The following is a 24,034-nucleotide window of genomic DNA, read 5'->3' as shown; positions in this document are numbered from 1 at the left end:
GACAAATAACCTATATCTTGTAATCATATGGTTTTAGAACTGGAGGCTCTTAAAGACAACTTAGCCCAAAGTTTTTAACTTAGGGGTCATGGGTGGGGAGACTGATGGGCTCCCGGACCAAACAGATAAGGTGCCCATCACACCCAGTGGCTTTGGCTCCTCCATCCCCTGCCAACTCTCCCACCTCACCCGAGTCCTAGAGCCTCTCAGCTTGTCCTCTCTTGGCACTCCTGCCAGGGGTCCTCTCCCAGTTCCACCTGAGATTCCGGAAGGCTCCACAGTCACTGGGAATGTCCCTATCCCCTACTCTGGGTAGGAGCAGAGCCGACAACTGGAACCACTTCCTTCTCCCTTGGAGATGTTGGGAGAAGGGGGAGAGCATAGCAGGAAGGCAGCCACGGGGTGGGGTGGGGGTGGGGCTTCTAATAACGACAAGGATAACAATAGTATCAAAGGCTAACATTTATTGAACACCTACTATGTGCCAGGCACTGTCCTAACCACATGACACGTATGACCGCTTCTTACCCTCACAACTCATCGAGGTAGGTTCTGTTATTAGCCTCATGTGACACACGAGGGAACGGAGGCCCAGAGAAGTGAGGTAACTTGCCCAAGGCCAGGCAGCCTGGAAGTCAGTGCCAGAGGCGCGTCGTTCTGGCTAGGTGTCCTTGGACAGGCCACAGCCACTTCTCTGGGTGGCCTTCTCCATCTGTTACCTGCAGGGTCCCACCTCATGTTTTCCGCGACGACTAAGACGGTCTCTGTACAGTGTCCCAGCACACAGTAGGCGCTTAGTAAATGAACAGCCCTCCTCCTCTCTTGACTCCGACGGGGGAGACCCGGGAGGGGGGCACCTCAGCAGCATCCTCCCTCCGGGGTTCCCCCCCAGCCAGGAGTGAGTAACCCGCCCCACCTCCCCTTCTAACCCCAGAGCCACACAGTGCCCTGTCTCGCTGCAGTTTTAACGACGATGGTGGTAACCCCCCCTGCACGTCTGGGCAGAAGCTGCACCCCCCTCCCCTCCCCACCCCTCCCCTCCCCCCGGGCGGGGCGTCCAGGAGTCCGTCTCCCAAGTCCCCGCTCCCGTCCGGCCGCCCTGGGAGGGTCGGGGGGCTAGGGAAGGGGCGAGCCGGGGAAGCGCTCCGTCCTGGGGCCTGGGGCCTGGGCCCTGGGGCCTGGGGCCTGGGCCCTGGGCCCTGGGCGGGGCGGGCGCGGAGGGGGGCGCGGAGGGGCTAGGAGGCCGGGGCCTCGTCGTCCGCGCGGTGGCCGGCGTAGAGCGCGGCCAGGGGCCGGAAGCGCGGGCCCCAGCCGCTGAGATAGGCGAAGTCCTGCTCGGAGCCCGACGAGCCGCTGTGCAGCGAGCTGAGCGAGGCGGCCGGCGAGTCCGCGCCCTCGAAGGCGTAGGTCTGGAAGGCGTCGTAGGGCGGCACCGACAGGTCCCCGTCCGCCAGCGCCACCTTGCGGCTGATGAAGTCCCTGAACACCGAGAAGTCTGGCTCGGGGCTCGGCGGCCCCTGCGGGAGCGAGTGGCGCTCGGACGGCAGGTGGGCCTGCGGGGGGGTGCCCGCGCCCCCGCCCGCGCCCCCGCCCGCGCCCCCGCCGCCGTCGCCGCCCTTGAGCTCGCCGCCGAAGTCGTAGAGGCTCCGCAGCGCCGACATGTCGTAGGCCTCCGTGTCCTGCTCGCCGCCGCCCTCGTCGTTGTATTTGATGACATTGTCCCGCATGTCCTCGTCCTCGTCCGAGCTCAGGTGGCTCTTGTGGTGGCGCCTGAGGGTGAGGATCAGCAGCACCAGCACTGCGCGGGAGACAGAAGGGGCACGTGAGGGCCGGGCCCGGGGCATTCCGGGGACCCCCCCCTCCACCACCACCACCATCCCTCACACACAGTGGAGCGGGCCCAGCCTAACCGCTGGTGCGAATTTCCTAGATTTCTGTGCAAGAAGACGCTTCTTACAGTCAGAACTGTACTGGCTATATGGGTAGGTAGTGAGCTACCCATCTCAGGAGGTGTGCAAATCGAGGCTGGTGTGCCACCAGGCTGGGGTGGCGGCACAGATGGCAGTGTTAAGAGATTTCAATGGGTGTGGGGGGCTGGATCCAACCTCTGAGGTCTCCATCCTCAACTCTATGAAGAGATCCAACCTGAGAGGTCTCTAGGTTCCTGGGGGCCTGGGGTGTGTGTGTGTAAAGGGGGCAGCTGAGGGGCAGATGGGGCAGGGGAATGAAAGATGTTTTCAACCTGACCTCTCTTTCCGCCTTAGCCTCCTCTGTCTATTCCAGAAGTCCCGAGCACCTGCATTTGAGACCCCTTGAGTCTCAGGTCAAGATGTCCTCTGCAAAAGCCCCCACCCTGAGAGCTCCAGGCCAGGTTCCGAGACTTTACCTCCAAGCTCCCCTGGTGAGGAGTCCCTCCCTCTGTCTCTCGGGTTCTCAGAGTGCCATTGCTGGACCAGCAGCAGCAGGAGCATCTCCTGGGAACTTGCTAGAAATGTGACTTCTCGGATCCTGTCCTAGATCTTACTGGCAGGCTGTCTTGATGAAGCCTCCAAGTGAGGCCCAGGCACTCAGGTTTGAGAACCACAGCTTCCCCCCACCCCCAAACACACACTCTAAACTCTCCTTGGGGCCCCAGGGCGTGTGCCCCGAGCTTGGTGCCTGGCAGGCAGTAGGCCCTTGAAGCATGTTGTTGAGCGAATGACTGACTGAAGAGGTGGATGGAGATGTAGTGAGTGTAAGGATGAAGAATGAGAGGATCGCTCCTTCTTGTGCTTTCTGCACTTGACTTGCAGGACTCCACGTTCTCTCCTCCTCCACTACACTGATCACTCATTCTCCGCCTTCTTAGCAGACCTCTCCTTGCCTGTCTGACCCCTTAAAATCAGATGTCTCTGGATGGGGTCCTTGGCCCCGTATCCACACCCCTCCGTGGGTGCTCTCTTGTGGTCCATTTTGAGGCTGACCCCTCCCACATCCTAGCCCCCCCGCTCAGACTTACTTCTCCCTATAAATCTACCTGTACGTCCAGCTTGCTCCTCAGCAAGTCCTCTGGGCCGACCAAGAAAATCTCACACTTAGCACTTGAAATAACCTTCCCCCTTCCCTGCCCTCAGTCTCCTCCGTGTCTGTGATCGCAGCCCCAACTTTCAAGTTACTCAGGGCTTTTGTGGTTTTTTTTTTTTTCTTTTTTTCTTTTCATGGATGGATCCCAGTGCCTGCAATAGTCTAGTACATGGAGGGGACTCGCTGGATGGATAAATAAGGAGCTGATGAACCATTGAGAGAATTAAATGGGTAGGTGAGTGGGTGGATGGAGAGACACGTGCTGGGTACCATGCCAGGCACGGGATTCTTCTCGCTGCTCCTAACAGCTCTGGCGGGCCAGTGGCCAGAGCCAGCTGCTGGGGCCAAGGGGCCGGGTTCCAGCCGGTGACCTAACAAAGTGGCACATGACAGGGAAGTGGGTGGGGCCTGGGAACAGGTTGGGAGGGAGGGAAGGTGTCAGGAGAGAAGTGGGAAAGATGGATGGACAGCTTTCGGAGTGGAGGCTGGGAGCTGTGGAGGGGGATGCCCGAGAGAGCAGATGGTGGGGAGTGCGGGCGGCGGGCAACAGATGTGCCAGGCCTGATCAGCGATTCCGCCCGTCACCTTTAGAGCACTGATGTGCACTTTCTTCGTTTGTGGGCAATTAGGCAGAAATTTGTTTGCACTGCCTCGGAAAATGAAACCGCTGTAAAGTGCACCCTCTGGAAAAAGGGTTTCTGAGCCATGGGCTGGGGAGGGGAGAGAAGGGGGGCTGGGGCCTCCCAGCCAGGAGGTGCCTGCCTGCCCAGGGCCACCGCAGGGACCTGAGGAGGTGCAGCAACACTGGCAGGTTCTCGGTGGGGTGGGTAGCGGCCACCGCACCAGCGCCAGCGGGCAGGCGGCTGACATCTCCCAGGGAACAGAGCAGAGCTGTAGCCACAATCTGGACCACACTTGGGTTCTTGGAGCTCTGGCTGGTTGCTGAAGTCCAGCCGTTGGAGCTGAGGTGAGGCAATGGGAGGTGGCATTATGGCCACTGGAATCCAGCTCAGCATCTAGAAACTTGACCTCTTCACTGGTGATGCTTTGTAGGCTCAACTGGATGCTGCTGGGATTGCTACCAGAGTAGATTTCGTCTCTTCAAAAGTCTTAAGATTTTTGCCCCAGCTCTCCTTGGGTTTTGCCCAGTTGAGCTTTATAGCAGGTGACGTAGTTAAAGGGAACACAAGGTGAGGAGGCCTGATTTCAAGTCAGAACACTATGTACCCTTATGCAAGCCACTTAACCTGCGAGCCTCACTTTATTCCTCTGGAAAATGGGGATGATACACCCGGCCACATGGTTGTGAGGTTCACAACAGCACCTTTTTACTAAAAGGATTTTACTAAAAGTCCTACATAGATAATAAAAAGGACCGTGGACATGAGAGAATTTTTAATAATATGCTTATTTTTAAAAATTGGGGAGAGTTTGGGCTGTGTAGAGAGGATGGCCGGCATGCAAATAGTCTCAGGTAGGGGTTGACACTTTGTGGAGTTGGTGGTGGGGCTGCTCCGTCCTTAGAAGACTTGTCACAGGAGCTGCACCTTGGGGCTTGGACATCATTGGGGCCACCCTTCCTTGTGAGAGAGGGAAGCTGAGACCTGGGGGCAGGAGGTTACTAGGAAGCAAACCCAGGGCCCTGGGGTGGAGGCCAGAGAAGCAGGGACGGGGCTCTGGGTGGACTCACCGACCAGGATGAGGACACAGACCAAGAGGGCGATGAGGGCGCCCGGGCTGAGGGAAGCAGCCATGACAAAGGCTGTGGTGTTGCAGGACTGGATGGCGCCGGAGCTGTCACAGCCACAGATGCGGATGGTGAGCGTGCCCGTGCTGCTCAGCGTGGGCGGCCCGCTGTCCACCACCAGGATGGGCAAGAAGAACACGTCCTGCTCCTGCCGGTTGAAGCCCAAGTGCTGAGTGTGCACCGCTGCCGTGTTGTCTGCTCCGGGAAAAAGGGAGTGGCGTGTGACTTGGGGTCCCGGGTCAGCCTCCCCTGGCCTGGCCACCTCCTGATGCCACCTCGGGATTTGTCTCCCTCTGCCCCAAGCTCCTGCCTCCCAGGGGACCCGTGGATCTACTCCTCGGTCTCCCCAAATTCTGCCCCCAGCTGCCTGACGATCCTGTTCCCAGCCATGTAGCCCATCGTTCCGTCCTTAGCTGTCACAAGATTCTACTCCCAGCTGTCTCAAGATTCTGTTTTCAGCTATTCCAAGGTTTTGTCCCCAGCTGCGCCAAGGTCCTGTCCCCAGCTTTTTCAAGATTCTGTCCCCAGCTGGGCCAAGGTCCTGTCTGGGGCTATGTTAATTTTTTCCCTCATATATCTCAACAGCCTGTTTTTCTTCCACCCCAGCCACCCAGTGTTCCCTGACCCTGGGGTCCTGGGGTCCTTGGGTTGTGGCTTACTGTGTCCTGACAAGTCCTGGGTCACAGAGAAGACTGAGAATGTCTTCTCTGGCACCTGGCTCTGGCGGAGGGAGCTTTCTTAAGAGACTGAGCCTGGAGGGCTGAGGGCATAGTCCCTGGGGCCTGATGAGGGGACCCTGGCACACCAGGGTCTCCTTCCTACACGTGTGACCAGAGAGGACAGTGAACTAACACAAGTCATGCTCATTACACCACTTCAGCCAGTTGCTGGGAATGCCAGGCAGACCTCAGTGGGACTCTGGTCTCAGGTCATGGGGCTTATGTGCTAGGCGGTGCCCACTTCCCCCGCCCTTCCTGCCTCTCTTGTATAGGTCAGGCCATCCCTGAACCTCCACCATTTTGATGGCTGTCAATGTGGTGGCACAGACTCGGGGCCCGGCTGGCTGCTGCCCCCACACTTCACAGCCAGCTCCACACAAGGGGCCCTGCCTCCCTGTGGGGAGCCCGGGCTTCCCTCTGGAGTCCTTCTCCTGCCCTCACAGCCTTCTTTCCGGCTAGTCTCTCTGACCTCCAGCTTTGGCATTCTGGGTCCCCTCCCCAGCTCTGGGGTCCCAGTTACTCCAATTCATTCCTTAGTCCTGGCTTCCCCCAATCATGGACACGATGCAGGAGGAAAGAGCTGACTTGTGACCTTGAACACATCTGTGAAGTGAACTAGAGGTCCAGCTCAAACAAGACTGCTCATGGGTTTTTAGCTCATGTGATGGTATCATGAGGTTTTGTGACATTATTCTATCTACTTTTACACACATTTGAAAATTTCCATTAAAATATTTAGAAAATAATGCCGAGTCTATCATTTACTAGCTTGGGACCTCACTTAGCTTCTCCGGACCTCAGTTTTCTCATCTATAACTGAGGCAAATCGTAGCACATACGTGTGAGGATTATGTGCTGAAATTCATGCATAGCCCTTAGAATCAGTCCCAGCACATAGAAATTCTCCATAAGTCCTGGCTATTCTTTTTGTCCATGCCCTACCCCCATGGTCCCTGTCCTGCACCACTGGCCTGCTCTCTGTGTAAACTGCCCTGCTTCTTTGCCATGTCCGTTGCTAGCTGGAACACCCTTTCCACCTTCTTACCTGGGCAAATTCCTCATCTGTCATGCTCCAGCTAAATGTCACCTCCTTTCTGTGGCCTCCTTTCTCCGCTTCCCTGGGAAGGAAGGATTTATGGCTCCCCCTCCCTGCTCTGACTATGCAGGTGCCATGCACACTTCTGTTAAAGCACTTGTCACATTGTGTTAGGTTAGCTTGTGCCTGTCTCTGTCCTGGCACTGAGCCAGATTTAAAGACTGGCACTTGAATGAACCACAACTTTTGGGGGAACTGGTGGTCCCCGGGTCAGCTTCTCAAGCTCTGGCTTCAACTGCAGCTGGCCTATCAAAGGGGATATCAACCCGAGCTGTGAAAATATCTGCCTTCCCGAGGGGAGGAATGAAGTTGAGAGCAAGATAAGAACAAGGGAATGATGTGGGGCTCCTCTGCATTGACTGCATGCTTTTGATGTATCAAGGACTGTGTGGATGTTTTAAATAGATAGTAATGTTTAATTGTCCCAACCACTGAGAGTTATGGCATTATTTACATTTTATGCACGTGGAAGTTGAGGTTCAGAGAGAAGTGATTTGTCTGAATTTATCCAGTGAATTGGTGACATAGCTATCTTTCCCATCCACCCATCAAATCACCCATCTATCCATCCATCCTCCATCCACCCATCCATCCATCCTCCATCCATCCATCCATCTATCCATCCTCCATCCACCCATCCATCTATCCATCCATCTTCCACCCACAAATCCATCTATCCTCCATCTACCCACCTATCCATCCATCCATCCTACACTCACCCATCCATCCATCCTCCATCCACCCATCCATTTATCCATCTATCTCCCATCCACCCATCCATCTATACATCCATCATCCATCCATTTATCCATCATCCATCCATCCATCCACCCATCCATCTGTCCTCCATTCACCCATCTATCCATCCATCATCCATCAATTCAACCATCCATCCATCCATCCATCCATCCATCCATCATCCACCCCCCATCTACCCATCCATCTTCCACCCATCCATTCACCCATCATCCATCCATCCATCCACCCACCCACCTATCCATCATCCGTCCATCATTTATCTATCCAATAAGTCTTTATTGAGTAATTACTGTGTCCTAGTCCCTGGGAGAAAACAATGGAGAGCTAAACCAATCACAGTCCTGGATATGAACTTATATTCTAATGTGAGAGACAAATGTTAATTGAGTAAACCCACAATTTAGTCTATAATTACAAACCATGGGGTGAGTGCTAAGAAGGAAAAGTACAGGAAGAGCGCCTAACAGAGGACTCTACTTAAGTAGTCTGAGAGGTAAGGGGAGATTTTCTTGAAAGAAGTGATATTATTGCTGACACCCAAGTGGTGAGTTCCAGGAAAGGGGGCACCCTATGCAAAGGCCTTGAGATTGGAAGAAGCATAATTTGCTCAAGGAACTAAAGCAGTCCTTTGTGACTGGAGGGATGAAGGTGATAGCTAGAGTGAGTCAAGGTCAAGCTGGGGGTGGGGGTTAGGGGCTCATCATGGAAAGTCTTAGAGGCCATAGTCAGGAATTAGGGTTATTTTCTTAACGAGAGGCCATTGATTGGTGGGTTTTAAGAAAAGAAGAGGCTGAGCAACATGCCATCCATTCATTCCACAGCAAATACTAATTGAGCACCCTCTCTATGTCAGGACTATCCTAGCCCCTGAGGAGATAGCAACGAACAAGACAGACATGGTCCCTGCCTTTGCTAAGCCTACATTCTAGGCAAGGGAGTTTCTAATCTAAAACACAAGAGTGGACATGGAAGATCAGTTAGGAAGATATTATGTGTTTTAGGTGTGAGAGGATAGTGGTAGTAGAGGCATAGAGAAGTAGACAGATTTGAAAAATGAGTAGCTGGTTCTGGCTCAGCCTCAAATTCCTAAGCAAGAACAGGGGAGAGGAGAGGAGATGTTTGTTTCTCAGGGTTGCTGTCTTTGGCCATGGAGCCATATGTTCTGAGAGCTCTGGTCCCTGCCACTCCTCCACCCGACAAAAGGGAATCCCTGGGCATCAACCCTGAACTTCCTGAATTGCCTTCCTCGGCAGCGGCTGGCTTCACCTGGGGAAGCCGCTGGTCACTCCAGACCCTTATCCCACCCTTCCAGGCAGGATCTGCGCCCAGCATTGTACCCATCCATCTGGCCTGACATACATCAGTGTCAATCCCTGGCTGCAAAAGCAATATTTATAAATCACGTTTCCAAACTGGCTACAAATGTGTACAAAGAAACAGATGGGTTGGGGTAGCTGTTTGTCACCCAGGATATTTATACGGTGAGGAGGAGGGGGCTTGGCAGGCCGTGGGAAGGGGCTAGAGAGCCAGTGGAGGAGCCCTTCCACGGCTGTGCTGAGCTCAGCATACGGCTGCCACTCTTGCTCCCGGAGCTTGCACCAGGTGGTCACACTGGATGGGAGCGTTTGGCGGCTCCCCGTCAAAGAGGGGCAGTTGGGAAAGAACTTCAGGCTCCTTGGATCGGAAAGACTTGTGAACTTGGCGAGGTCAAGCCAGGGCTATTTGTGTCTCCTGGGGCCAACTCAGGATACAGCTGGAATAACGAGCAGGCAAGGCACTACCAGTTGCTAAAATACTGAAATACTTCCAAAAAGGTTTCAACATGCATGACTCTGCATGCCCCAAGTCCCCCTGCCGTCTCTGTCTTTCCCCCATGCCCACCCCTAACTTTGACACAATCAAGCCACTAAGGTGGTACAGTAGGGCTCCAGGGTCCTGCTCCAGGTTATTTCTGGTCAGTGTCCCTTTTGGTTGGTTATCTGAACTGCTCTGGTTGTGAAATATTTTTAGTATGACTCTTGGAAATACAGAGAATCTGGCTTCACAGGCCACTGAGGTCCCTCCTTTTAGAGGGAACGGTTATAAAGGTATTGGGGGTGATCCCAGACCTGTTCCAGGGTCAGAAAGAACCAACATGACCTGATCTCCTAGTCCTGGCATCCACTCACTCCAACCAGGCAGGCCTTCTGTTCCTTGAACATCCCAGGCCTGCTCTCACCTCAGAGCCTTTGCACTTGCTGTTCACTCCACCTGGATCAGTCTTTATCCAGTTATCAGCATGGCTCACTCCCTAAATTCCTTTATATTAGTACTCACTATTGATTCCTTCAGAGAGTGTTTCCCAGACCCTCTTATTTTAAAAAGCTCCTACTCTTGCTCTGCTTTATTTTCCCGTGTTTTGTTTAATACCCACTATGTGCCAGGCACTGCTGTAGGCACCCATGGCCCAGCACTGAACAAAACCAAGTCCAGGCTCCTGTAGAAATTGCATTATTCATCCTCCAGCCACTTAGCATCCCCAACATATTATCACTTGTTTAATCTCTACCTCCCCTCACCAGAATGTCACCTCCACGAGGGCAGGGATATTGGCTTTTTTGCCACTGCATTTTGGGCACTATGTTTCAATAAATAATTGCTAAATACAGGAAACTACATGTTCTAGGTACTAATAATATACCCCAGCAGCCCTCATCTTGCTGGGGCTCCCTAGCCAGGTGACTAGGCACTTTCAGCCCCAATTTACAGATGACAAAACAGAGGCTTAGGAGGTGCAAATCTTGCCAGCGTTGCACAGAGAGTCCCCAGCTGAGCCTGGGCTGGGATCCAGGCCCCTCACGCCCAGTCCACTGACCACTCCCCCACCCCCACCTCCAGTTCAGTCCTCAAAGGGTCAGACTTGGGCTTCTTGAGGAATTTGCAGGGGCATACAGAGGGATCAGTAAGGCTGGGCAGGGTGGTCACTTTCAAGGTGGCAAATGAGCTAAAGCAGGAAGCACGCTAGATCGGAGACAGGGACTCCCTGTATGGCCCTGGGTGGGTCCCTTTTCTCTTAAAGTCTCTGTTTTATCACAGGCAAAATAGGGGGAGGGGCAAGAAAACCACCTCCCAGGGCGGCTGTGAGGACGCAAAGGGAAACATGAGTGGGATACAGCACTTTTTAAATTGAAGGGTGGGAGTGTGTGCACGTGGCTTATTTCAATCTTCAGTTAGACCAGGGGCTCTTTCCATCCAGGACTCTGGCCCACCCACTCCTCATCTGTTCTTTCTCTGTATCTTTCCATTCTCTTCTCTTGGGGCGACCCCTCCCCACTCTGCCAACCCGCCTCCGGCCTGTTCTTCAGAGTTTGGCCAGTGGGCTAGGGAGCACCTTTAGCTTGATTTTCTGTTTGATCTTGAGCCCAATGCTGACCCTCTGGGGGTGCCTGGTCTCTCCACCTGTAATGTGGGAAGGGGAAGGGAGGCGAGGCCCTCCCTCCGTGCCTCCTAGGTTTGGTTGGTTCAGAGAAAACTCACCTTGGATGTCAAGCAGAGAGAAGTGAGGGTTGCTGGGAGCTTCAGGCACCAGGCGGAAATAGAAACGGTGCCCACCCTGAGGCTCGTCTCTGTCCACGACGCTGATGGTCTGGATAAGCTAAAGGGTGAAGACAGAGCAGGGAGCTGATGTGAGGCCGAACCCACTCTAAACCCAGGTAGAGGGTGTCCTGGCCAGTCCTGGCAACAATCCCAGTCCCCAGCCCCTTCGTGTACCTGTCCTGGCTTGGCGTCCTCACACACAGCTGCCTCGTAGGGGGTGGCCAGCTCTGGGGGATTGTCGTTCACATCCAGGATTCGGATCCTGAGGGATGCCCGGGAGAGCTGGGCATGATTGTCTGCAGTGAGAGCACAGGAGCAGGGTGAGAGGTATCAAGTGTGAGATCGAGACAACCCCCCATCTGCCAGGAGGACAAGATGAGGCAGTGGGGTCACACTGAGAGATCTGTGGATTGATCCAGCAGGTAATAGGATCAGGACTGAGGACATTGGTCATGAATAGGTCACCACCACCACTGCTGTCACCATCACCACCATTTGCTCATTACTGTCATCATCACTGCTAGTGTCACTATCACCATTACCATCACAACCTCCACCACTATAATCCGCAGTGCCACCCAACACCATCATCACCACCATCCCTACCACTGCTACTTTCACCATCACTGTCACCAGTACTCTAACCACTACCCTCATTAACATTAACCTCTACCAGCATAATTACCAGTACCACCATCACCAACTTTACCACTCTCACTGTCACCAACCTGTTAGCTTCACCATTAGACCATTACCATCATGACCATCACCATCAGAATGAGTGCATCACCACCACCCTATCCAAGGCACCACCACCTCCTCTCTGTGATCACAAACACCAAGGCCATAACTATCAGCGCCCTTACCACCACCATCATCACCATCCATGCGATCACTATCTCCACCACCATCACCATTACCAGCCCCACCCTTTCTACAGTTACCCCCGCCATAAACACCCATGGCACCATCACATTGGCACCCCTACTCCCACCTCTAGCGACACTGTCATCACCACTGCCATCAACCAACATCTCATCTTCAACATCCCATCACCACTGTGTGCACAGAACGCACCGGAGCATCCCCACATCCATCATTTCAGGTATCCATGTGGAAATCCCGTGCTTTGGTTCAATTTATATCCCCACATTGCAGAAGAGAAACAAAGCATGAGAAACTTGAAAGAACTAGTCAGCTGGCAACTGGGTCTCTAGCCCCGCTGGCAGGGGCCTCTTTAGGGCTCAGCCTGGGAGCTTCCAAGCAGCCAGGAACCCTATGAGTTCTGCGGGGAGTGGGGCTGGTCGGCCGCCTCTTTCTCTGAACTCAGGCCACTGCGGGCTGACTGCAGCTGCTCATGTGTTGATAAAGAGAAATGGGAAGGGGAGGCAGGTGCAGCCACCTCCGGGGGTCAGGGAAAGAGGGGGGGCGAGTCCTTAATTAACACAGACCTCGACCCCTCTCTGGAGCTCCCCTTAGCCGGGGGCACCTTATCTTCTCAGCTCACCCAGATCTGCTGCTTCAGTGATTAGAGGGGGCTTTTCTGAGGGCGGGAGATTGGAGTCGTGACTGGGAATGCCGGGCAAGCCGTTATTTTTAAGAGCGTGTTGCCGGAGAACTTAAACAGGCAGAAGGTGGGTGCATTTGGGAGGAGGGGGGTGGGGAGGGTGAGGCCCGCTGCCAGGACCAGGCACCTCTTTCCTTGCTGAGCAGAGGGAAGGGCACAGGGGCCTGTGTGGCATGCAGAAGGGCGACCCCAGAGCAGGGCCAGCTCCTCCGAGGCTGAGACACTCTTGGGGGGCTGGGTCCACTCCTGGTGAGACCCCCACAGTTGAGCCATTCCTTTACGATCTGCTGGGCCTCTTCTGCCTCCTTTTTTTTTTTTTAATTTCTAGCTTTATTGAGATAGAATTGACAACATTGTATAAATTTAAGATTCACAATGTGATGATTTTAGACACATATTGTGAAATGTTTTCCACAATAAGGTTACTTAACACATCCTTCACCTCACATAATTACCTTTTTGTTGTTGTCCTGCCTCCTCTTTCATTATTTTATTTCTTATTTTTAGAGGGAAGGAGCAGAGGGAGTGGGAGAGAGGATCTTAAGCAGGCTCCCCACCCAGTGCAGAATCTAACGTGGGGCTCGACCACACAACCCGGAGATCATGACCGGAGCTGAAACCAAGAATCGGATGCTTAACTGACTGAGCTACCCAGGTGCCACTCTACCTCCTCTTTTAAAATGTCACGGGTCACCTCTTGGGAAAGCCCTGAACCTTTTGGTGTGGCTGTGGATCCCAGGTCTCAGAGGTGGGGCAGCTGAGTGAGTAGTGAAGGGTGAGCCAAGTGCTCACTTGCAGAACTGATCCCAGGGACCCCTGAATTTAAGGCTGGCCTAGAACCCCCAGAGCCTGTGTGCCCATGACATCACAGCAGCTCCAGCCTGGCTATATATTACAGTCGCTGGGGAAGCCTTTTAAACACAATGATGCCCAAGCTGAGGTTTTTAAATGGCTGTAGGAATCTAATGTGTGGCAAGGGTTGCCAACCACTGCTCCAGGGTGACTAGCAGGTGAGGGAGTCCAACCTGTTATCTTACTTCTGGTGGACTTCCTCTAAACCCCTCCTGATCACACTTAGCAGCATTTGTGATCATTGCTAATAATTAATTCATAATTTTACCACCTTACATGTTTCTGGGAGTAAACAAAGGCTCCATCAATTAATTAATCTTCACTTCTGTGCAGGACTTTTCAACTGATAATAAACTTTCTTATCAATGACCTCATTTGATCCTCAAAGCAACCCGTAAAGGAGGCCTTATTAAACCCATTTCATAAATGAGAAAACCGAGGCCCAGAGAGGGCCAGGGCCTTGTCCAGAGCCGCAGGCAAGTCAGCATAGAGCTAGGTTGGCTCCTGGTTCTCCTGCCTCTAAGGCCATTGCTTTGGTCTAAATCCAAGGCCAGTAGGCCCTTCTGCCCCCTGGATATCTGTCCATCCAGTACCGACTACTGCTCAGACCCAGGTCCAAGCTGACTCCCCCAACGCCCAGCAGCAGGTGCCCTCCCCCAGGGGGCTGGGTCCTTCATGGGTCCCAACCCCCCTCTTGGCATCTCAGTTCAGCTGACTGACATGCAAATTAGTTTAATTATTTCTTCTTCTAAAATAAATTATATTTTGCAGTAGCTGCAATATGTTGTGTCAGGCAAAATTGCATTCAATATTTTTAAACTAATTGATGCAGCCTTGAGGAAGGCTGATTGACAGCCCGGAGCTGAGCAGGCCTGCAGCCTTAACTGGTTCCTAGATGAAAATTAAATGTGCTCCAGTCTGGTGCTCCCTCTCTGAGCTAACTCACGAGGAATCGGGGAAGGTGGCAGGTGAAGCCCTGGGGGCCTGTGGGGCTGAGGAGGCTGGGCCATTCAGTAGGTGCCTCAGGAAGAGACTGGGATGGGGGCAGGAGAACTGCTGTGCACTGTGGACAGGTCTCCTACCCTCTCTGAGCCTTGGAGAAGTCCCTGATGTATAATGGATGGGATCAGACTGAGCCGTTTGGAGCTGAGACTTCTGGGTTTTGCTGACAATTATGAATTGAGTACCTCCTTTATGCCAAGGACATTACAATGAACAAGATCAACATGGTCTCTCAGTCTAGTGGCAGGGACAGACAGTACTCCAGACTGATAAGAGCTAAGAGATAAAGGTTCAGGAACGGGTGGGTGCAGGGATGTTTTCCCTGGAAAAAGTGACCTTTAGGCTGAGATCGAACTAGGAAGTAAGCAGGTGAAGGGGATGGAGGGAAAGTGTGCCCCAGGGAATGGGAACAGCATGTGCAGACACCCTGGAGGAGCACATAGCTGTAGATAATGAGACTTTGGATCCCTTCCAAGGAAGACCCCAGCCCTCAGCAAGTACACACCTGGAATCTGAACCAAACTGGGTTTGGATGGCTGGGGGCTACTGGGAAGGGACAAGGACATGGGGCTGGCCTGGTGACTCTGTTAAGGGTCCTCCTAGGAATGTGCTCCTTCCCAGAAAGACAGCAGCAAACACACACAGAGCATGTGCTGTGGGCCAGGGTCTGCACTGCCCCATTCCACCCTGTCAGCCATGGTGGGAGGTAGAGACAAGTGCTATTGACATTTTACTGAGGAGGAAACCGATCAGAGAGGTAGCAAACTTGCCCAAGGTCTCATTGGGGACGACCGATCAATCTGGGACTTGTGCCTGGCTCTGGTTCCAAAGGGGGAGTTTCTAATCATCAGATGGTACTGCCTTTCTTGCCATCTTTAGCTGTTGGAGTCCCACTTGCCCCATGTCCTAAACAAATGTCTCTGCTTCCTCTTGGAAGCTTTCCCTGATTGCCTTAGTTCTGGGCCATCAGAATATAAGCCCAAGTCCTACATGGCCACAGGCTTCCAGTCCTCTCCCTGGCCTTGACCCTCACTCCTCTCGTTACTCTGGTCTCTCCTTCAGATCTGCGCCCAGATGCCTTCTCAGAGAGACCTCCCCTGATGGCTTCTTTAAATGTGCCCCCTGCCATCCGAGCCTTCCCTACTTTCTCTCCGTGACACTTCCTAACCCCCTATATTTGTACTTACTTGCTCATCACCTGTCTACCCCACTAGAAAGTAAGCAGGATTTCTATTTTGTTTACTGCTCTGTGGTGGCACATAGTAGGTGCTGCTTAAAAGATGGTCGAATGAATGGATGTCATTGTCCGCGGCATCTGTGACTATGCTGGGATACTGGGGAGGCCCCAGGAAGAGACCAAGACCTCCTGGGATGGAGTGGTTGTGAGACTCACACCCCCTCCAGGGCCCCTCCATCTGGGAAGGAGTCAAGCTGTGACCCTGTTCCTGCCTCTCTTTGGACTAAGGTTTTCTCATCAGTAAAACAAATGGAGAGAGAGAGAGAGAAGCCCAGGGAGAAGGAGGGGCAAGGAGGTTTTAAGAGTGGGAGAAGTGGGGGAAGGAGAGAGGGACTGGCAGGGAATGGAGGGGGGAAGGAAGGAGGGTGGGGGGAGGGACAGAGCTTGGGGGAGCATCTAGAAGGCATCTTCTTCCCACTCACTTCAGTGGGGTGTGGGCAGCAGAGCCGGACCCCCTTCCCAAGCTCCCCCAGCCCTTCCCCCTCCTGAGAGAATTAAATTGCATCCAAACACCAGGCTCTGATTAGAGCTGGCCAGCTGGGCAGGAAGATTTATCATCCCAATTACCCGCTGGCCAAGACAAGCAGGCAGGCCGGGGAGGGGGCTGGGTGAGCAAGTGGGGGTGCTCCAGGAGAGGGGTGTCAGGGCTGTTGAAAGTAGACTCCTTGCACCCCCTGCCCTGTCCTCACTCACCTTTAGCAGGAGAGAGAGGTTTGGGCACCTTTCTCTCTCTCTGTCTGTCTCTGTCTCTCTCTCTCTCTGTCTCTCTCTCTCTCGACTTTATCTCTTGAGCTACCCAGTGGAGATCTACCCAGTGGAGATTGGAGGCTTTGACCTTGTTGCGGGGGAGGCAGAGGATGTGTAGTTCTCCAAAAGGTAAGGGAGGACTTTGGGGTGAATCAGGGGCTCTAGAAAGGGGGTGGGGTGGGAGAAAATTTTCCTTCCTAGGGCTGAGCTGGTCCTGATGTTCTGGGCTGTCCTCTGGAGACTCCAGGGACATGACAAAACCTTTTATTCTGGTCGGCATCTGTTAGGTCCTCAGGTGGTAAAGGATTCCGGGAGTTACCAAGAGGAGCCCAGGCCTGATTTACACACCTCTGGTGATGGGGAGTTCAGTGCCTCTTGAAGCAGCCCCTTCCATGCAGGGCTGTGCCAAGCCTCTTCCCCAGACGACACCACACTCCACTTCCCTGGTGCTTTTTCCTGCCCACCCTTGCTCTGCCCTGACACCCCCAGCTCATATCTAAGCCTGGGTCTTCCCAACAGCCTCCTATGTGTCCTCCTGCTCCAGGCCAGCACACTCTGTTCACCCATGAGCCCGAGTGAACATTGGGACCGCACATCTGACCAAGTCACTCTTCTGCTTAAAGACCTGCATTGGCTCCCCGTTGTCTCTGCGAGATGCCTGGCTCCTCAGAGGACATTCAAGGCCCTTCCTGTAGAAGCCCAGTGAGCTTCTGCATGCTCACCTCACCTCGCCTGCTCCAGCCGTCCCCCAGCCCCAGCCTCCAGCCACACTCAGTCTCCCCGTTCTCAGAATGGCCAGTGGACTGCTGAGCTTCTGGGTCTTTCCGCTTAGAGCGTCCAAACCCCCTTTCCTCAGCCTTTGAGACCCAACTCAGATGTCTCCTCCTCTGGGAAAGATTTTTAGCTTTCTTCCCTCTGGTTGGGCAAGTCCCTCCCTGCTCCTCCTGCGTGCCCACTGTCCCCATCCATTCTGTGTTGTTATTGATTGTTGACATGTCTCTCCCCCGCCCACCTGTGAGCTCTGAGGTCGGTGGCCAATCCTTGTTCACCACCAGATCCCAGCACCCAGCCCGGGTTGGGCAGTGGCGAGAGGCCCTCAGGAAACACTAACTGAGGGTAGATATGGGGGGGGGTATCCTTGTGGCAACTGAGTACTCTATCTCTCACCCCACTGCAAGCCCTCACCCCCATTCCTATTGTCCTCCTAAGGAGCACTGGACTGAGAGTCATAAGGCCCTACTGCTGGATGTGGCCAGGGTGCTTTCCTTCCTTGGGCTGTCTCCCCAGCTATGAAGTGGGAGTGGGGGTGAGGGTAAGGGCTGGAGTCTATCGTCTCTGACATTCATTCTCTCCTCGGATTCTTTCTCTGGCTATGAATAGCTCATACCGTGTGTCAGGAACCATGCTAGGCACTTCACATACACAGATTCTAACGTACATGCCATGTAGAAAGCTTTCAGTATGATGTCTGGCACATTGGAAGCCGCAGATAAATAGAAGCTGCTATTATTGTAAAGATATGGTAAAATTATTATCTTTTAAATTACGATCTTTACAGCCACCTAACAGTGTCATTTTAGAGATGAGAAAAATAAGGCAATGAGAGGGGGAGTGACCTGACCAAGCTCACACAGCTGGGAACTGTGCAACTGGCACCAGTTCTCCCCACCCCCCCCATGCCGTCCTGCTTTCCTAACTGGGTGGGTCAGTAACTTTATCCATTCATTCAGTAAATATTTACACACGCCTACTAAGTGCCAGGCCCCATAAGTATAGTGCAGGTGCAGATGAGCCCCCACCCTCATGGAAGGTACAGCTTCCTGGGGGAAAACAGATTAATTAAATACTCACACAAATGCATATATATAAATCATAACACACGCTCCATGGTATGCAGAAAAAAACGGGGTGCTGTAAGATGTATTTGGCCTGGGGTGACCCAGATGGGGAAGCTTCTTGCTAATCTGGTTAACTCTTTGCTGTTTCTGGCAGCTAGAGAATGCCCCCTCCAGACCAGATTAGGGCCAGACGACCCTGGAGGAGGGGGCAGGATGCAGCCCCTGGCACCCCCAACCCAGCACTGGCCTTCCAGTCTGTACCCCCAGCTCTTTGAGGACTGTCCCTTTACAACTGCCCTTTCCACCGAAGGATTCAGACACAAATTGTACTTTAAATTCAATATCGGTCATTAATATTTCATGATTACAAAACGTTAAAGATAATGTCAGTGGAAGGAGCGTCTGCATGGGCAGAATGGATGACTCAGAAGTTCGGGGAGAGGGGAGCCGGCATACTAAGTGGCTCCGGAGTCTTTGAGGTAATCCAGTATGACAGCGGCGGCTCCCGACTGAGTGCAGCCTTCTCAAAGGTGCTCACCGAGCTCCGCCACTGTGTATAAATATTTCCCCTCTGATTCTTGTCACCTCGTGTTTCTTACGCCCAGAGCAGGTGGGGCCACCGTGACCCCACTGGCATCCTCTATTTCTCCCGGAGCAGGTGGGGCCACTGTGACCCCATCCTCATCCCCTGTTTCTGAGGAAGCCAAAGGGATGCTTCAGCAGGAGGTCACGGGCAGGCAGACGCACTGGCATTACACTTGGGGCTCAGGTTGGCTGCTGGGAAGCAGAAGATCTGGGGGTGGAACCCTAGCCCTGCGTGGATTTGCTCTGTGACCTTGGAACCATCGCTGTTCCTCCCTGAGCCTTTATTTCCTCGTCTGTAAACTGGGGATCATAATTTTGCCCTTGTCTCACAGAGATGGCGGGAAGCTGGAGTGGGTGTATTATTTGTGACACTCCTGGACTGGTGCCTGGCACCAAAGAAACATGACTCGAGGGGCATCCAGGTGAGAGCCGGGCTTCGGAGTCAGACAGGCTGGGGCTGGGAATCTGGACAAATGACTTCACCTCTTATCCATACAATGGGGATGAGGCCAGACCGGCACCTCTTAGGTGGGAAGGTACAAGGAGCGAGCGCATCACTGTAAAATGCCTTGCGCAGAGTAGCTTCTTAAGTCAAGTGCACAGAGTCAAGATCAATAGATATCACTAATTGAGCACTTATTAAGTACTAGGCAAGTTCTTTCCATGCATGATCCTATTGAATCCTCCCACTAGGTCTGTGAAGTGGGAGCCATTCATTTTCTCATTGATTAATACCTGGTGAGGGTTGGGCAGGGGTTGTTGATTGCAGCTCGGAGGGGGAGGGTCTCTAGCCCAGTGATCAGTCTCCTTTCAGAGCCTCATCATCCCCATGGTCGGTTGCTAGGCACCGGTGGGTGGGAGAGGGGTGGGGCTCAGATTGCTGAGAGTATCAGGAATGCCCAGGAAGGAACCAGGCAGACTTGCTCCAAATCCCAGCTCGGCCACCGCACATCCTCGGGCAAGTTTCCTCTCTGAACCTCGATCTTCCCATCAGCAAAGTGGGTGCTGATCGGTTACTGATCATACTTCAGTAAAAGTCCACACTAGGAAGCATCTAGCCCAGAATACGTACGAGATAAACACTGTAAAATGTTCGTGGGAGAGTCCCCTCCACATTCTTTCTTCTGTGAAATGGCAGCATTACAGGCTTTGTATGCCACTCTAGCTGCTCGCTGAAAAGAGACCCACTGGGCAGCAGCACAATGCTTAACTCAAGAGTGGGACGTCAGGCAGTGTGACAGGCTGTGGGGGGAGATGTATCTGTGGGCAGACAGAGGCAGCGGCTCTGCCCAGCAGCCAGGCCAGTCCCCCTGGCTGCCCAGGGAGCAAGTTCAGGGAGGTAAGGAGGGGGAGCTCTCCTCCCCCCCAGTCCAGCCGCCACTTCCTCTCCAGCCACCTTTGTTACCTTCCTTTCATGCGGTGGAGGAGTGGATTCAAAGGCTCCAGAGCAGCAGGCACTGAGGTTTGAGCCAGCTTTGTATTTTCTTTTAAACTGAAGTTGAAAGAGACGAAGGGAACTTCAGCCTAGGGACTTCCTTGGCCCACGGGCCGGTGGGGCCTGCAAAGTGGGAGGGCACCAGCAGGGGGAAGAGTAGGAAGGCTGGCAGGGGGCTCACAGAGCCAGGAGGGGCTTGGGGCCCGAAGTGCGGAGTGCAGGAGTGTGTGCAGGGGCAAGTTTGAAAGTCACCCACTGACCCACCCACCGGAGGCTCAGAGGCTCAGAGGCTCAGAGGGCTCAGAGGCTCACAGGCTCTTCGGAGTCTCTCTGTTGTCATGGCTGCTTACTGGCAGCTCTGTTGGCTCCTGGACCTAGAGAGTTGTTGGGGCGGGGGGTGCGGGGGTGGAGGGCTTGGAGACCAGGTCCAGGCAGTATTGCTCTGGTTTTGGAGGAGTCCTGGAACAGCCCTCTCCTCTCTTCTGGGGCTCTGTGAACCCCTGTGGTCTTAGTTCCTCACCTCCATGGCCTTACTTATCTGGACCCCATGCACAGGCCGCCCCCCCTTTCTCTTGCAGCTCACACTGTGCCAGTGGCACCAAACTGCCTGTGGCACACGCACGTGTGCACACACACAGACACACACACACACACACACACACACACACTCTTCCAGAAAGCCAGGTCAAGCTCCTTGAAGTAGTCCTGGACCCCTCTCCATCTCTTCTCTCCATGCCCGTCATTCCATCAGAAAGTCCCAGGGTGCCATTTTCAGCCCGTCTCCCAAAGCTGACCACATGTCACCTCCTCCATGGCTATCGCCCTGCACCAGGCCACTGTCTCATTTTCCTGCCACTGTCACACTTAACTTCCACTTGAGCCCCTGCTTCCCCCTTCACCCCCCAAATGGCCGATTCTCATGCAGCAGCCAGAGGTATCCTGTCAGGCAGTGTCCCTCCTCAGTTCAAATGACGCCCCTGTCCTGTGATTCCAACCGTATTCAAAGTAAAGCCCAAAGAACTTGCAATGGCTGATCACCCTGCCCCTTACCAACCATGCTGGTTTCCTCGCTATTCTACCAATATGCTGGACAAACTACCACCTCAGGGCCTTTGCACTGGCTGTTCTCTCTGTTTAGAACACTCTTCCCTCACACATGGGCATGACTCCCTCACTTTCCTAAGGTCTCTGTTGAAACGTCTCCTTCTCAGAGAGGCCTCCTTCTAAGAGGAACAACACCCTTGCCTTTCCAAACCCCTTCTCCGGCTTTCTTCTTCCCTGGTTTATTATCACTAGCATTTCAGACCATCTGACATGTGTACACCTGTTTGCTGACAGTCTAGCGCTCCTCCACAAAGACAGGAGCTTTTTTGTCTTGTTCAAGGCCGCATCCTCAGCTGCTAAAAACAGGGCTTCGTATGCAGTGGGTGCTCAATAAATGCTGAGGGAAGAAAGCCAGCTTCACGACCAGCTCTCGCCTTTTGGCTTGGGATCCTTCCCAGGTTCTTTGTTCCAACTCCAGGGCTTCTGCCTCCCGCAACCCGGCCACCTGTGCGGGCTTCTTCCTCTTCGCCCCGCCCCCGGCTCACCCGCCTCCATGGCCAGCACCGTGATGTTGTGCCAGCCGGCCGTCTCGCGGTCCAGCCCCTTGCCCGTCACGATGGCGCCCGTGTCCGCATCGATATCAAAGATCTGGTCCAAATCCGAGTCGCGGTCGATGGCATACCTGAGGGAGGCAGGGCGGGGCTGATTGAAGGCGCCCTGGAGCCAGGTGGAGCCCAAGCCCAGGTCCACTGCCTCCACCACCCCCACCCCGCCCCCCACCCCCGCCCCTAAAAGAGGGACCACCTGCCTGGGAGACGCCAGGAGCAGAGAACCCCCTTCCAGGAGAGGAGGGGTGGAAAGGGATCTGGGTTTGCATCTCTGCCGCACCGGTACCTGCTGTGCGACCCCGGGCCGCCCTCAACCTTTCTGAGCCTCGGTTTCCTCAGCTGGGTAATGGGGCTAGTCATTTGCACCCCTGGGTTGTGAGGGCTGGAAGTGGGCAAAGTCCCTGGCGCGGAGCTAGCCGTCACTGTATATCCGATTCTTCTCTTTCCCAAGAGGCGACCCTAGCACGGGGCTTGGGAAGTGGGGGGGGGGGGGGTCGGCACGGGTGGGGGAACAGAGGTGCAAAGGCTCGGTGGGAGAAGGGCGGGCAGGAGTCATCCCGAGAAGGGCAGCCGGTGCCCACCGCGCAGCCCCGAGAAGCAGGTGGAGTGCGGCGGCGGGGCGCGGGACTCGGGCTCGGCCGGGTCCTGGGGGGCCAGGGGAACCCGGAGCGGGAGGCAGGCGGGGGCGCGCGGGCCGCAGCAGGGCCAGGGCGGAGCCAGCGCGGCCGAGGGCTCGGGCCGGCCGCGGCCCCTCCCCGCCTGCGCAGCACGCGCGAGCTAATCTGCGGCTTTTCAGTTGCCGCGTGAAAAAGCCCTTTGTTCCGCCTTCTTCCCGGGCCTTTGTGCGGCGGCTCCGGGCCTGAAAGGCCTGTGTCCAACACATGTCTCGGGCGGCGGCCCAGGGAGGCCCCGCCGGCTCGGCCGCCGCTTCCCTGCGCTGATAACGCGGGCGGGGGCGCCGCCGGGCTGCGCGGCCCACAAAGGCCTGGAACAAGCCAGGGCGCATTGTGCGGCGAGGACAAAGACGCTTGGCCGGGCGGGGCTCACCCTGAGCCATCCGGCCCCTCCCACACGGAGGAAGGGGACCCTCTCCGCAACTCCCAGAGGGGGAAACTGAGGCCCAGGGAGGCGAGGGCACCAGAAACGCCCCCTGCGGGAGGCTCAAAGCCCCGAAGCGATCCCCTAGTGGGGCTTAGCTGCTTTACAACGTCCCTGGGGCCTCAGTTCCCCCATCTGTTGAATGGGAATGATGACACTCACTGGGACTGCCCGGGGCCTTTGCGCGCGCTGCTGCGTTTGAATCCTAGGCTACCGACTCTCCCTGTGTGACCTTGGACAAGTCACTGGAGCTCCCTGGCCTCTGCTTATCTGGAAAAGGGGGTGAGCTATACTCGCCTCACACTGCTATGGGTTAGAGGAACTAATTCATAAGACTGGGCATAGGCACAGGTGACATCCCTTATTTTCATGGTTACTGGGGTCCAGGTGAAGGTGGTGAAGGCTGTGACAAACTATAAAGGGCCGTACTATGGTATAGTAGGCATTTACAGCCCGTCTTCCAAGACCCCATCAACTCTCCTTCCCATCCCTGAGCTGCCAAGCCCACATCCTCCTTGCCCCTGACCCTCCTGGGTCCTCCTGACCTGGGTGAAAGTATATGGGGGACTTCAAACCCAAGATGATATACTTCCTTCCGCTAGTACAGCACTCAATAGTTTATAGTCTGCTTTTCCCTTAGCCATCCCTCCATGCATTCCTTTATGCCTAGACATTAACTGAGTGCCTTCTCTGTGCTGCTCTGTGCTAGGTCCTGGGGACAAAAGGGCAAACAAAACAGATGAGGTCCCTGCCTGGTATCCTATGAAGCTGATGGGATCTCCCCAGTTTTGCAGATAAGAACACTGAGGCTCAGAGAGGAAACTTGCCAAGTTTAGACTGCCAAGTATGGTTGAGCAGGTTGTGTCCTGCACAAAGGAGTGAAGTGGGGTTAAAGTCTAACCGGCGTTCCGCTTGCCAAGCCATGTGTCCTAGCAGAGGGAGTATCTTCCCAAAGAGGGATCTTTTTATTTATGCAAAGATGCCGTGTGGGTTAGTGATGACCCTGCTCAAAATTGCACAGGGACTGTCACAGAATTGGAATTTGTACCCAAATTTAGGAC

General features: G+C 54.4%; 1 protein-coding gene across 1 annotated transcript in view; it reads right to left on the bottom strand.

The window, feature by feature from the left end:
- Positions 1 to 449: 449 nt before the first annotated feature.
- The window catches only part of CDH22 (cadherin 22), a 67,312-nt gene continuing 43,727 nt past the window's right edge, over positions 450 to 24,034 (bottom strand). Inside the window, exons 7-11 of the mRNA XM_072735729.1 lie at positions 21,813 to 21,949; positions 11,135 to 11,256; positions 10,901 to 11,018; positions 4,754 to 5,005; positions 450 to 1,798 (exon numbers count right to left, since the gene is read on the bottom strand). Of these exons, the coding sequence (XP_072591830.1) occupies positions 1,236 to 1,798; positions 4,754 to 5,005; positions 10,901 to 11,018; positions 11,135 to 11,256; positions 21,813 to 21,949 (1,192 nt within the window). The 3' untranslated portion in view covers positions 450 to 1,235. The remainder of the gene's footprint in view (positions 1,799 to 4,753; positions 5,006 to 10,900; positions 11,019 to 11,134; positions 11,257 to 21,812; positions 21,950 to 24,034) is intronic.

This window comes from Vulpes vulpes, chromosome 14 (genome assembly GCF_048418805.1).
Source record: "Vulpes vulpes isolate BD-2025 chromosome 14, VulVul3, whole genome shotgun sequence".
NCBI classification, from domain to species: domain Eukaryota; kingdom Metazoa; phylum Chordata; class Mammalia; order Carnivora; family Canidae; genus Vulpes; species Vulpes vulpes.
Note: the sequence above shows the minus strand (reverse complement) of the source record. Positions and strands in the feature narration are given on the sequence as shown.